The following is a 15,311-nucleotide window of genomic DNA, read 5'->3' as shown; positions in this document are numbered from 1 at the left end:
AAAAATGATTCATGAGGCTAGTTGGTATGACTTGAAAACATGAGCTTTTTCAACATAAAAATGGCTTTTTTTTACTATTCATTGTTTTATTAAGTTGGTAACTTCTTTTATGGAGTTAATCAAAATTAAATATTAAGAAAGACGTATTAACTTAAAAGTATATTGTTTTTGAATAAGCTTTTCTGCCTTCACGTAACAAAGGGAAAGATTAAGTGAGTGAAATTTAATTTCTATTCCATTATTAAGTTGGTGCAACTTCCTAAATTTCCATCACATGTGCATATTACCACGGGAAAAGAATTGGCCATTTTCTGCCTTACAATATTTGCAGTCAGAAAGAAAATGAAAACAGATTTCATTACCATACATCAAGCAGCATACTCGAAAAAATTACAAAAATGTTTACATTTAAATAAATTATCTTAAAACAGGAGTTACTTTTCAATCACCCTATATTGTTTGTACATTTGCAAACATTTTGTTGTACACTTGTTTTGCACTGTGTGTTGTTGTGCCATATCTGTGAATCAAAGTACTGGAAGTACACTTTTCGTTTATACCTGCACCTGAAGTGAACTGTTGACAATGTTTAGGATGTTTATATTGGTTTTGCTCTGCACTTTCATTTTGTCCATTCTTTTGAGTTTTGAAATATTTTTGTTTTTCCAAATAAAACTGGAGTTGCCATGTCCAATTTATTTTAGAAAAACAAGTTACTCTTAGGCGGCACGGTGGCTGAGTGGTTAGCACGTCCGCCTCACAGTTCTGAGATCAAGGGTTCAATCCCAGGCTTCGGCCTTCCTGTGTAGAGTTTGCATGTTCTCCCCGTGCCTGCGTCGGTTTCATCTCAAAAACATGCACGGTAGGCTGATTGAGCACTCTAAATTGTCCGTAGGTATGAGTGTACCTGAATGGTTGTATGTCTCCTTGTGCCCTGCGATTGGCTGGCAACCAGTTCAGGGTGTCCCCTGCCTACTGCCCATAGTTAGCTGAGATAGTCTCCAGCACCTCCGCAACCCTCGTGAGGAAAAAGCGGCATGGAAAATCAATGAGTTGCTCTTACTCAATAAATTAAAGTACCATTTTGCATCAACTTTTGAGTTGAGAAATTAAAATGAAGGAGTTATAGCAACCTAAATGAAGTAGTTTTATTTCTTATTAATGCTATAAAAATTGAGTTGGTTCTACACAATAAAGCTTGTGGAGGACAATAAATAATGATGGTTCAACTAGAATAATTGAGTTAGTCCAGTTAGAAAATTTATAAGGGAAGTACTTAATCATTGCTTAGTTGAATTTACTCAAAAAATTAAATGCAAATTGTTACAACAATTTTTTTAAGTAGAGCCAGTGGATTTTTTTTTTTTAGAGTGTGGAACTTTTATGTTGTCCAATATGACAAATGAAATATGGCAAAGTCAGCAAATGGTTACAAGTAGTGATATTTCAGTTAAGGCAATAGCATGTCGAATTCCCGTCCACGTTGAATTACATAGCTGGATGATAAATCATGCAACTTCAATTGACTTATATACTCAGTATTACACAGGTCGATTACATTTTTTTTTTTAGTTTGATTTGTACCCTTCACACCTAAAGTAATATAGTGGTATCCTTGCATTTGCAAGGGAAAGCAGGGTATTTCTTGAGTGAGGAGTAAACTTTACATTGAAGAAGAAAAAAAAAATAAAACTAAGTGATTTTTGTTTTATGTTTCTTTGTTCTTTCTTTCTTTCTTTTTCTTTCTTTCTTTCTTTCTTTCTTTCTTTCTTTCTTTCTTTCTTTCTTTCTTTCTTTCTTTCTTTCTTTCTTTCTTTCTTTCTTTCTTTCTTTCTTTCTTTCTTTCTTTCTTTCTTTCTTTCTTTCTTTCTTTCTTTCTTTCTTTCACAGTATTGCATCAAATTGATCCAGATTTTTAAACAGCAGCATGCAAAAATTATCATCATAATAATATGAAGGTCGGGGAAAAAGATCATTTTGAACTTGTGTCTTTGGTTACTTTCACATGTCCATGCATGAGTCAATACTATCTTGGCTTGAGGCAGTGGGATCTGTAGAAATGCCCACTTTGGTGGGGTTCGACCTTGGCAAGGCTGATAAAATCAAGCCTTAGGCCTCGGTGAGCCCTTTTTTTTCTTTTCTTTTTTCATAGCGTTGACAACAACCTTTCAACCCCGGCCACTGTGGTCTTTTCGTTCTGGTGTCCATCGCAATTAAAACCTCAGCAGCAAGAGATGCCTTCTGGGGAGGAAAGATCTAGGGGAAAAATGTGAATTGTTGCTGTGTTATACTGTAACTCATACTCTTTCATATACAATATATCCAAAAATTTCCCATTTAACAATTTTGAGAGGAAAAAATATTATAGAAGAATGTATTTCAAGTAACTGCATTCAGTCAACGACTGAGGCTACTATTTACACTTGGCTTACAGTGTGTTAGGGAGGAGAGGAGGAGGAGGAGTGGGGTTACGATATAAAAGTACTGGTACACAATGCTGTCAAAGACCAAATAAGATATGTACCGCTTACATTGGTCCCGACTAAATTATTATGGGAACATCTTAAATTCAGACCGACATGCAGGGTGGCAGTCAGCACTAAACTAAAAGGTTCTCTAAATCAGTTAGTCCTTATGTCAGTGTAAGATCTATTTGTGTGTTTTTTTTAATTCAATTCACCATATATTGTACCATGTTACTGCATAAATTCTGAGTGCCCGCTGCTGTTCTAGGGGTGGACCGTTTCAGTGACGACATCCAGGAAATGATTGGTCAGAGGCCTGGCAGATACTGGAGGCTTTGTTGGAAATTTGTCAGCCCGTGCTTCCTCCTGGTGAGCATCTCTCATGTCAATCTTTCATTTTCATTGGCTTTATTTTTTATTTAATTGTAAATTATGTTTTACACTGGGGTAATAAATAGGACACACATTTTTTTACAGAAGTACCAGATTGATTTTTGAGTAATATTATGGAGTGGGCCAGAATCACAATAAAGGTTCATAGTTGGAGTGACCATGCCGGTGTGACTTACTCAGGGAGCCTAAAGTGTCATATCCTGGTATCACTCCTGTAGTTGTCATCCTCCACATACCACAAATTAATCTCCAAGCTAACAGATGGACAAACAACCTACAAACAGCAACAATATATAGTGGAGGAAATAAGTATTTGAACACCCTCCCCCTTCTCCCACTTAGAAATCATGGAGGGGTCTGAAATTTTCATCGTAGGTGCTTGTCCACCGTGATAGAGATAATCTAAAAAGAAAAACCCAGAAATCACAATGCATTATTTTTTAACAATTTATTTGTGTGATACAGCTGCAAATAAGTATTTGAACACCTGTCTATCAGCTAGAATTCTGACCCTGAAAGGCCTGTTAGTCCACCTATTAAAGGTCCACCTCCACTCCATGTATTATCTTGAATCAGATACACTGATTTGAGGTCAATAGCAGCATAAAGACACCTGTCCACCCCATACAATCAGTAAGACTCAAACTTGTAACATGGTCAAGACCAAAGAGCTGGCCAAAGACATCAGAAACAAAATCGTTCACGTCCACAAGGCTGGAAAGGGTGACGGAGCAATTGCCAGCCAGGTTGGTGAAAAAAGGTCCACTGTTGGACCAATCATTAGAAAATTGAAGAAGCTAAACATGTCGGTCAATCTCCATCAGAGTGAAGCCCCATGTAAGATATCGCCTCTTGGGGTCTCAATGATCCAAAGAAAGGTGAGGAATCAGCCCAGGATTACACGACAGGAGTTGGTCAATAACCTGAAAAGAGCTGAGACAACCGTTTCCAGGTTACTGTTGGTAATACACTCAGACGTCATGGTTTGAAATCATGAATGGCACAGAAGTTTCTCTGCTTAAACATGCCAAGGCCCGTCTTAAGTTTGCCTATGACCATTTGGATGATGCAGAGGAATCATGGGAGCAAGTTGTGTGGTCAGATGAGAGAAAAATAGAACATTTTGGTCATAATTCCACTAACCATGTTTGGAGGAAGAAGAATGTTGAGCACTATCTCAAGAACACCATCCCTACTGTGAAGCATGGGCTGGTAGCATCATGCTTTGGGGGTGTTTGTTGTGCATGGGAAAGGACGAGAGCAATGCATTAAAGAGAGGATGGCTGGGGCCATGTATTGTGAGATTTTGGGGAACAACCTCCTTCCTACGGTCAGAGCATTGAAGATGGGTAGTGCCTTGGTCTTCCAACATAACAATGACAAAGCACACAGCCAGGAAAACCAAGGAGTGGCTCTGTAAGAAGTTTAACAAGGTTCTACCATAGCCTAGCCAGTCTCCAGATCTAAATCAATTAGCAAACCTTTGGAGGGAGCTCAAACTCCATGTTTCTCAGCAACAGCCCAGAAACCTGACTGATTGGTGGGCCAAGATCCCTCCAGCAGTGTGTGCAAACCTGGTGAAAAACTACAGGAAACGTTTGACCACTGTAATTGCAGACAAAGGCTTCTGTACCAAATATTAACGTTCGTTTTGTCAGGTATTCAAATACTTATTTGCAGCTGTATCAAACAAATAAATACTTTAAAAAATCATACATTGTGATTTCTGGATTTTTCTTTTTAGATTATCTCTCTCACAGTGGACATGCACCTACGATGAAAATTTCAGACCCCTCCATGATTTCATGGTGGGACAACTTGCAAAATAGCAGGGTGTTCAAATAATATATATGGTATATAAATATATGAATAATATATACTAGGGCTGTCAAAATTATCGCGTTAACGAGCGGTAATTAATTTTTAAAATTCATCACGTTAAAATATTTGACACAATTAACGCACATGCCGCGCTCAAACAGATTAAAATGACAGCAGTGTCATGTCCACTTGTTACTTGTGTTTTTTGTATCCCTCTGCTGGCGCTTTGGTGCGACTGATTTTATGGACCATGAGCATTCTGTAATTATTGACATCAACAATGGGAGCTACTAGTTTATTTTTTGATTGAAAATTTTACAATTTTTATTAAAACGAAAACGTTAAGAGGGGTTTTAATATAAAATTTCTATAACTTGTACTAACATTTATCTTTTAAGAACTACAAGTCTTTCTATCCATGGATCACTTTAACAGAATATTAATGTTAATGCCATCTTGTTGATTTATTGTTATAATAAACAAATGCAGTACTCATGTACAGTATGTTGAATGTACATATCCGTCTTGTGTCTTATCTTTCCATTCCAACAATAATTTACAGAAAAATATGGCATATTTTATAGATGGTTTGAATTACGATTTTTACGATTAATTAATCTTTAAGCTGTGATTAACTCGATTAAAAATTTTAATCGTTTGACAGCCCTAATATATACTAGTATATATATACTGTACGTATATGTTTTTTTTTTTTTTTCTTTTTTCCTCAAATCCATTTAACTGCCATTTTAGCAAAATTATACCATTTCTTAAGATAGCAATGGTGGTGTAAAGGTTTTGCACTGTACAACAGTATGTCTATTTTGATATGAGTGGTCTGGATACATTTGAATATATTCCTTGGTTGGCACATAACCATTATAAAAAGAAAAATAACCGGTAATACATAGGGAAAAAAAACACTTAATTTTTAAATATTACAATAGATTAATACATTTTTCATTGTACATCAGTTGAGATTGTTTTAGATGCGGTTTACATCCAGAACAGGTTATACCGATGGATGATTTAGAGTACGGGCACCAATTTTTTAAAAATTTTGTTTAAATTGAGAGCTATTTGTCAGTGACTCCAGCTTCATCATATTTGTTGAAAATAACATGCATGATCTGGTGATGTGATTTTATCTGATTTTTTTTTTTTTTTCATCCTCTCTCAAACCTCTCTCTTAGTTTATGGTGGTAGTGAGCTTTGCAACATTTAACCCCCCCAGTTATGGATCCTACACATTTCCCCCCTGGGCTAATGTGATGGGATGGTGCCTGGCCATTTCATCGATGACTATGGTGCCACTTTACGCCATCTACAAACTTTGTAGCCTACCTGGAAAGTTTTGTGACGTAGGTCCAAGCAGTCGTGTTTTCTCTGTCAAGTGTCAGTGTAAGTGGAATAATTATTTTTTAATTTTTTCCCCCTACGTCATTCTTTCTACTGGAACAGAGGCTTGCTTATGCCATCACTCCAGAGACAGAACATCATTTGGTAGACAACGGGGAGGTTCGTCAGTTCACAGTAAGTCATAGTTTTTTCATGTTACATTCTTGAAAGTGTTTTATACAATTGACTAATTGGTATGTTATGTTTTGTTTGTTTACGTGTTTGCCCCATTTTCTTTTTCCCAACTTACTTAGCTTCATCACTGGCTGGTGGTTTGAATGCTAAAGTTAAAATTTACTCTTTATGAAGGAGAGATGGATAAACGCATGCACAGCAAAGTTGTGAAATATGAGGAAGACGTGAAAGAGGGTTTAAAGCAGGAGAAATTTAAAAGTGCCAGAAAAAAATGTTGTAAGAAATTGTAGTGTGATTTTGATTTCAACTGTGCATATGTGAAGTTGTGCGTAAACCCATTTTGGTTTGACATCAGTGAACTGGAAACTGGTACTGTGATGTTTAACCTGCAACTTCTCTGAATACAAAAGTCCTCAAAAAGACGCTGTGTAACCTATCAGCATGTTAGTCATCTTCACTTTGCACGTAATAATTTATTTGATATATCTTATAAAATGATAAAAATGTGAAGTAAAGGCGCTGAGAAGGGAGCACCAATTGGACAGTGGGACACAGAAGGTACTACAAATAATGCTATCATAAATATTTGAAGCAGCAGGACGATTAGATAACACTTTTCCTTTACTTGGATGGCAAAGTTTCAAAACAAATTAAAGTGGTTGGCATTTGAAATGTTCTAATTATAATTAGATTTTATTTCTCAAATGATATCAACATTTAAACCATTCATAACTTTTTAAAAAAGCCTACACTGTTTCATTCAATTAATGTACTGTCTTTTATTAATGACTGTTAAAACACATGCAGCTCCAGTAAATTTCACACATTTTATAAGCATCTTTATACCTTTATACCTGTACTGAAAAACAGTTATCAGAATTATTTAAGTAAAATAACACAAATTACAATAATTCCTAAAATGAGGTTCGCCACTAAAATATAGACCACGTCTTTAGTATTACATTTCGGAAAGTTTTAAATTTTAAAATCTTAAGTAAAATATAAAATATCCTCACTATTAAAATTTATATTAGGTAACACGGAAGAAACAATTCAAATATCGTTTACACTGAGATAATAGAACAATTTCAATAAACTTGAAATACAAATTATATTGCCACGTTATTCTACTAATTGTTATAATTTAATATAAAGCTATAATTCTGCAAGAAGGAAAATGTAATATCATCAGGATAAAATTGTAATTGTAAAATTTACAAAAAGGTGTTTGGCACATCAAAGCTGTCGAAAGTAGAACATTTATTACGATTTGTAGCGTCAATTCGTTTGTGGTGTAATCACAGTAAAAATCCTACTGACATGCTGACTGTTCTGAAAATACTGCAAAAATATACATATATATACTGTAGGATAAAATGTCTCTATTGGCACTTGGCCAGTATTACATCAATCCACCAGACTGTTGATATAAACAACCAAAGACACAGAAAAGATCCAGATTTAACTTTAACTGAGCTGTCATATTATTTTGGTGAATTGTTCATGTTTATTTGTATCACCAATTTGACAGTGCATGTTTCAATCAGTAGAAGCTTTAACTTACTCATCAAATCGCACTCTGCAGACTGCTTAGAGGCTGCTCTTTGCTTACCTGCCAATGGATGGAGTGAAAATAAGAATTTTAAGGTCAATTATCTATAGATATCTATCAATGAGTTAATGTATTGCTGAGAAATTGTATTGTATTGTATTGTATTTTATGAGTCATGACAGATGACACATTTATTCAAGGTACAGTATATACAGTAACTATGTATGTATGTATGTATGTATGTATATGTATGTATTTAAACAGTATTTGCTTTGTTGCTGTGAAGTTGGTTACATATTATAGCCTAAAAAATCTTAATGGCAAATACATGGATAATCCAAATAAGCTACCGTCTAACCCAAAAGCAGAAGAAATCCTATTTCAAATATTTCAACAATATATCAAATGGAGACGGGGCTGTGTAAAAGAATTTCCCTAAGGGGACAATAAAGTCTAAGTTGACTAACAAAGTGCTGCATTCAATCAAAACATTTAAACCTTCAAAGGTCCTGAAATATACGCATGTGTTGCTGTTTATCGCCTTCTGGTGCATGTGATGTTTCTACTATGACCTTCTCAATATCATCATGACCATGGGACTGTCTTCGCATTCTAATGACGTGATATTTTAACCTTTGCAAATAGTTTGATGAACTTGCCAAAGCTGTTAGGAGTGTGTCTGTTCATTTTACTAAGACTGGTTTTGTATTATTAAAGACAGGCACGGACACACACAAAACTAGCAAAATATGTGTCTGCTATGAAATTCTTTGTACTGTAATTAATGTCATGTCGTGAAGCCCTCTACAAAAGAAACAGCATTTATCCCACACCATAATTTAAATAGCGTATGCGCTCCCTTGCAGTACACTATATTGTACTCTAGCAACCTCAAGTGGTTAGAAAATAGAATTGCATATTGTTATATTTGACAAAATCTTATTTTGACAAAAACACACAATTCATTTTTATTCTCACTGTCTGAAGTCTAATCTGACTAAACCTTTCCTCTTTCAGGTCAGTCAGGATTACTGAAATTACTGAATCTAATTTTGTTTAATGGCGACTTAGGTCAAAATTGTATTTTCCATTTCTATAGGCCAACTTACTCATGTAATCGCCTGAAACATGCTAAAGGCTTTAGTCCCAAACTGTCCTGTACTTTTTCTGCTAGACTTTTCCTGATCAGAGTAACGTCACACAAAGTGTTCGCACTGTCGCAAGGCCATTACATTACATTCACGAGTCTCGAGTGATTTAAGTAATATGGTATACATTTGCGTATTGTACAGCTGTAATGAGTCATTGGAGTTTAATGTTAGAACACTGCACACATTTCCATAGAGTACCACAGCGAGGATTTTGTCAAGAAAACGTGAGCTCAATGGAGAGAACCGTTGAAATGGACTCGTCAATAGAAAAAACATTTCACCCAAAACTACAACGAAAATTGACTATTGTGGCCAGTATTGTCAGTAACGCGTTACTGTAATCTGATTACTTTCTTTCAGTAACGAGCAATCTAACGCGTTCTTTTTCCAAGCCAGTAATCTGATTAAAGTATCCTTAGTGCCTGTGCGTTACTATTTTGTTGTGATATATATATTACACATCTTGACACTGTTCGTGTTCAATCAACTGTTCAAGCTCTGTTGTTGTTGGTAGCTTTTAAAAGCTTAGGTTTAAAGAAATTCTAAATATCCATCTTGCCTCCTTAGTTATAGTTTTGGCTAAGCAAAGCTAAGGATAGTCTCTAAGGTGCTAGTCACATGATCTGTTCGAAAAATGATTTTGACCCATTATGAAATACGTTGTAGGATTCTTGTTCATTTCATTAATTTTTGTTGTTTGTTTTATTAATTTATTTTATTATTTATTAACTTTTATTGACAACATTTTAATGGCTAGGTCTTTATTTTAAAGGGGAAGTTCAGAATTTTTTTACATTAGGTGTGAAAAATTCAATTACACACGATGACATTTCTGTTGTCATTTTTATGTTGAGGCAGCAAAACTACAAAAAATGGTAAAAAGTAACTGATAAGTTACTTTTAAAGTAAATTAGTTACTTCAAAAATAAACTAATCAGTAAAGTAACTAGATTACTTTTTTGAGGTGTGTTTTCCTCAAAATTTCCCGGTTCGCAGTGACTCAGCAACACGCACACTTTTGCAAAATATACGATGTTTATTATTTACAGTCCCACAAAAGCAAGCAAAACAAGCGCAACAACAATAACGCTAGATCTAGATGGTCACTTCTAAAATACCCGCGTTAAACAAGAACAACAATAACGCTAGATATAGACTGTCACTTCTAAAATCCCCGCGCTACCGAACAAGCATAACACGTAACAACAATAACGCTAGATATAGATTGTCACTTCTAAAATCCCCGCGCTACCGTTAAAGCACACAAAATATTCCTTTGAGCAATCAAAAATCATACCGTTGACAAGCGGGCGGAGAGCTAACACCCTGGCAGAGCTGCAGAGGAATACAGGCTGGGCGTCCGTACACAACCCACAGCAGACTCTGACGAAGCAGGAAATATCCCCAGCTCTTATAGCGATGCATCACGTGAGAGTAGAGTTGGCCAGTCCCTGCCCTCAGGAGATGAGCCACTTGCCCAAAAATGGTAATCTTAACATGTGTTGCAGTTGTAGCATTATGATGATGGTTACTATGACTATGAGGCAGCAGGCGTCAGAGTGGTGAAGCAAACAAGAAGTTGTTATAATCACTTACAAAAGGAATCATACATCGCAAAGGCAATCATCATAATATGCTGATTTACTCCGGGTCACATTATATATTTTTATTCTATCATTTGTAATCAGTAATTAGTAATTAAATTATTTTTTTAAGTAATCCATGACAACACTGATTGTGGCAGACGGGTCACATGTTGAGTCCGTTGTTGTTGAAGCTATTAGCTGTGCCACCTACTCATCGCAAAGGCACTTGTGGGTCACCAGCTATATTATTATTAGCTATTAGCAACTAGCCTTTATTTCCCAGTCCCCGGTCCTTGAACTCCACGATATATAAATATATTCAGCTTACGCTACATAGCAATGCTCCCTGCTATTTATTCGATAATTTTCTGAAATGTCCCAAAATTTATCTCTCACAAATGTTACGTTACTTTTTCAACAAGATCTTGCATTGATGATGGTGGAGTCGGACTGCTGCAATAAGACTTCTCCAGCACATTCCAAAGATTCTCAGTTATGTTAGAAATTGGACTCTGGAGCAAAGGAAGAAGGTCTTGTGTTCGGATGAGTCCAAATCTACCCTGTTCCAGAGTGATAGGTGATGGGTGCATCAGGATAAGTAACCCAGACGAAGTGATGTACCTATCATGCCTAGAGTCTACTGTACAAGCCTGTAGGGGCAGTTTTATGATATGGGGATGCTGTAGTTTGTCAGGTTAAGTGGTGGATGAAGTGCTCACTTTTTTTTTTTTTACTGATATAAAAGTACAGATAGAGGGGCAAAATAACTTAAGTAAAAGTACAAGTATCTAAGACATTACTCAAAGTGCAACAGTACTTGCTTTAGAATTTACAAGTAAAACGTAAAAGTACTTTCTGTCGATGCAAAAATGTGAAATATGAGCTAATATAGAAAGAAAACCAGAAAATTCATTGACTGCTTAATTTTATTTAAAACTGTGCGGAATATAAAAAAAAACAAAATTGACCGCACTGTAAACAGACACTTAGACACAGACACAACTATCAGGTGCATACTAAAGCATGAATAGGGAATGGATTTTCACTCTTGTTCCCTCCCGCTCCCAGAGAAAAACTCCCATTCCATCCCAATCAAAGTTTAGTCAAAAAGTAAATCCCATTTCGTCCTACTCCCAGTCATAATTACTCCCATTCCTGTATTTTTTTTTTTTTACTTATTTTAAAAACACCTTTAAGTTGGTCATTAGGAAAGTCAATGGATTTTTTTTTCAGTTTACTGTGTTTAATACAGTTTAAAATTAGACTGAAACCACTCGTCTCCGAGTCACTACTACTAGACCCACACATTTTTACACGCCACTTATTTTATAGTGGCACTGTCGCGTTTCACTCTCAAGATATTGGACCTTCCTCCTCCAGTTTACTCGATGCGTCATAATTTGGGTTTTCACCTTGACTGTTCGCCATGTTGAGTCTGCACAAATATAAAGCGGGATGTCGGAGCGTTGGAAATTTGGGGTATTGGAATATGTAGTTCTTTTGGCGTGCCAACGCAAATCAAGACAGTGTTGGCTCATGAAAATAAAACTACAAAACTGGACGCTTCGGTCCTCTTAAGTTTTTTAACACAGTGAAAATTGTGATGAACGGCAAGCCATTTAGGTAGATCTGAATCACAGACTCAGAGATCAGAAATAGCGAATAAGTTTGTATTTAACAAAAAGTAAAATAAAGGAAGCATGCCATACAGTACACGAATTTAACAAAGTCCAATAGAAAACAGAGCACAAAAACCCAAACTGATCAAAGTAAGATACAACCTGAGAAGCATGAAGATGAGGGCACACACAGCGGTAAACAAGTCAATCGTATGATAAAGCTGAGACACACAGGCGTCCTTAAATATTGTGCGTTCCTAATGCGTCAGAAAGACTGTATACTCCTTAATGCGCCATAAAGAACTGAGAATACATGCGTCATAAAGAACAACTTAGAACAAAACCAACTGAGAACATTACGAAAACATGACAAAAATCATCATCCCACTCCCTTTGAGTATTATTTCCGTCCCGTGACCCGCACGATTTCCCGAAATAATTCATTCTTTGGTCTAGTTCATACCCCCACCTAATGTACAAGAATGTGCAGCACCCACCCATCTGAAGGTGCGCTGCTTACTGTTGGTCAAAATGTTGTTCACCTGCCTAATCTTGCTTGTACTTGTATTGATGTCTCTCGTGCTCAATCAAGGTACAGTTCACGGGGCTTATCGATCGCGCCGAAGGCATGAAAACGAAACTATCAATTCACAATGAGAAAACCGAAAACAAAACGTGCAACACAGGCGACAATTTCGAAAGTAGTGGAGTAAAAGTTTCAGATAAGTGCTGTAAAATGTAATGACATAAAAGTAAAAGGTACCACTTCATATTTGTACTCAAGTAAAATGCAGATAGACAAAAATGTACTTAAATACAGTAACGAAGTACTTTTACTTCATGACATTCCACCAGTTGTCAGGTCTAGGTTCAGCAACACTATGTGCTCAAAGAATGAGGTCAGCTGATCAATATATTGAATGACCAGGTTTTTCATCAATGTGTTTTTTACTTCCCTGATGGTACGAGCATACTTCACAATGACAATTACAGGATTCATCGGGCTCAAATTGTGAAAGACTTGTTCAGGGAGCCTAAGACATAATTTTCACACATAGATTGGCCACCACAGAGTCCAGACCTTAACCCCATTGAGTATATTTGATAAGTACTGGAGAAGGCTTTTGCAGTTTTCAAAAATAAGGCAATACTGAGTGTAAATAAATCTTGTGAAATTGCAGATGCTTATCGAAACAATGCCACAGTGAATCTGAGCTGTAATGGAAGCTAATGGCTTTTTTTTTTTGTTTTTTTTTTTTTTTTTTTTTTTTGGTGGTGACATTTTTTTGGGAGGGTCGGGCAGTGTGTGTGTATGGGGGATGTGCGTGAGTGTGTGCGTGTATACACATACATGTATACAGTATCCAGTGACACTATATAATAACTATCTGTTATAACAAGTTAATAGATAATTAGTAAACTGTTGAATAATTTATTGTTGATTTGTTAATTGTTTGCTAACAGTTTGTTGTTTATAATAATGCCTTATAGATAGTTAATATATCAAACTGATGGTTAATGAGTAATAAATGACTCATAAGCTCTAAATCAATTATTTATACCTACACCTTAAAAATTAGTATTATACCATAAACAAGCTATTAGTAAATGACTAACTAATGATTTCCTAATTATCAGTTGATAGTTTATTTATGTTATTGGGATATTCTAAAGTTGCAACGACTCCTCATTTCTTAATTGTTAGTAAATGAGGAATAAGTGCTACTTTAGAATAATGTCCCAATAACATATATAACTAGAACTAATACTTAATATATTCACTCATACTTTACAGATCAGTTGCTAATAGTGTGCTAACCATCTACTGAACTTTGAAGAACAGAAAATATGTTGAACAAGTTAAAGATACAGAAATTGGACTTGATATTAAAAATTTCAAATTTTTGTACCTCAAGATTGTTCCACTCATAGACCTTTCTGTGTGCTGTACTTTACCAAAGAAACAACACAGATGAAATGTTGAACATTTTGTTTAATCCATAGAAACACACGTACTGAGCCATCCCATGGCAGAGCAACAAAATACAATAGTGTCATACAAATCCATAGGTTTGGGAAAGGTTTTGTGCTAAACACAGGATAAATTGAATTTAATTAACATCCATACATTACAGCAAACTGTAAAAAAACACTTAACAATACAGTGGGGCAAATAAGTATTTAGTCAACCACTAATTGTGCAAGTTCTCCCACTTGAAAATATTAGAGAGACTTTCGCAGATTTTCTATGGGGTTGAGACCTGGAGACTGGCTAGGCCACTCCAGGACCTTGAAATGCTTCTTACGAAGCCACTCCTTTGTTGCCCTGACTGTGTGTTTGGGATCATTGTCATGCTGAAAGACCCAGCCACGTCTCATCTTCAATGCCCTTGCTAATGGAAGGAGATTTTCACTCAAAATCTCTCGATACATGGCCCCATTCATTCTTCATTTACACAGATCAGTCGTCCTGGTCCCTTTGCAGAAAAACAAAGCATGATGTTTCCACCCCCATGCTTCACAGTGGGTATGGTGTTCTTCGGATGCAATTCAGAATTCTTTCTCCTCCAAACACGAGAACCTGTGTTTCTACCAAAAAGTTCTATTTTTGTTTCATCTGACCATAACACGTTCTCCCAGTCCTCTTCTGGATCATCCAAATGCTCTCTGGCAAACCACAGACGGGCCTGGACATGTACTTTCTTCAGCAGGGGGAAACGTCTGGCAGTGCAGGAATTGAGTCCCTGGCGGCGCATTGCGTAACTGATAGCCTTTGTTACTGTGGTCCCAGCTCTCTGTAGGTCATTCACTAGGTCCCCCCGTGTGGTTCTGGGATTTTTACTCCCCGTTCTTGTTATCATTTTGATGCCACGGGGTGAGGAGGGAGTTCAAAGTCCGTGTTGCCCAACGACAGCCCCAAAACATCAAGGCTCTAGAGGAGATCTGCATGGAGGAATGGGCCAAAATACCAGCAACAGTGTGTGAAAAGCTTGTGAAGAGTTACAGAAAATGTTTGGCCTCCGTTATTGCCAACACAGGGTACATAACAAATTATTGAGATGAACTTTTGGTATTGACCAAATACTTATTTTCCACCAGGATTTGCAAATAAATTCTTTAAAAATCAAACAATGTGATTTTCTGTTTTTTTTTTTTTTATCCACATTCTGTCTCTCATGGTTGAGGTTTGA

The 15,311-nt window shown here is 36.3% G+C and overlaps 1 protein-coding gene across 2 annotated transcripts in view; it reads left to right on the top strand.

The window, feature by feature from the left end:
- slc6a3 (solute carrier family 6 member 3) overlaps positions 1–8,315 on the top strand; it is a 30,425-nt gene extending 22,110 nt beyond the window's left edge. For both annotated transcript variants that reach the window (XM_057835445.1, XM_057835446.1), the window contains 4 exons: positions 2,734–2,834; positions 5,873–6,040; positions 6,141–6,212; positions 6,332–8,315. In XM_057835445.1, the coding sequence (XP_057691428.1) occupies positions 2,734–2,834; positions 5,873–6,040; positions 6,141–6,212; positions 6,332–6,355 (365 nt within the window). In that variant the 3' untranslated portion in view covers positions 6,356–8,315. The remainder of the gene's footprint in view (positions 1–2,733; positions 2,835–5,872; positions 6,041–6,140; positions 6,213–6,331) is intronic.
- The last annotated feature ends 6,996 nt before the right edge of the window (positions 8,316–15,311 follow it).

The sequence above is a fragment of the Corythoichthys intestinalis genome, chromosome 4 (genome assembly GCF_030265065.1).
Source record: "Corythoichthys intestinalis isolate RoL2023-P3 chromosome 4, ASM3026506v1, whole genome shotgun sequence".
In the NCBI taxonomy this organism is placed as follows: domain Eukaryota; kingdom Metazoa; phylum Chordata; class Actinopteri; order Syngnathiformes; family Syngnathidae; genus Corythoichthys; species Corythoichthys intestinalis.
This window is presented reverse-complemented; position numbering and strand designations above follow the sequence as displayed.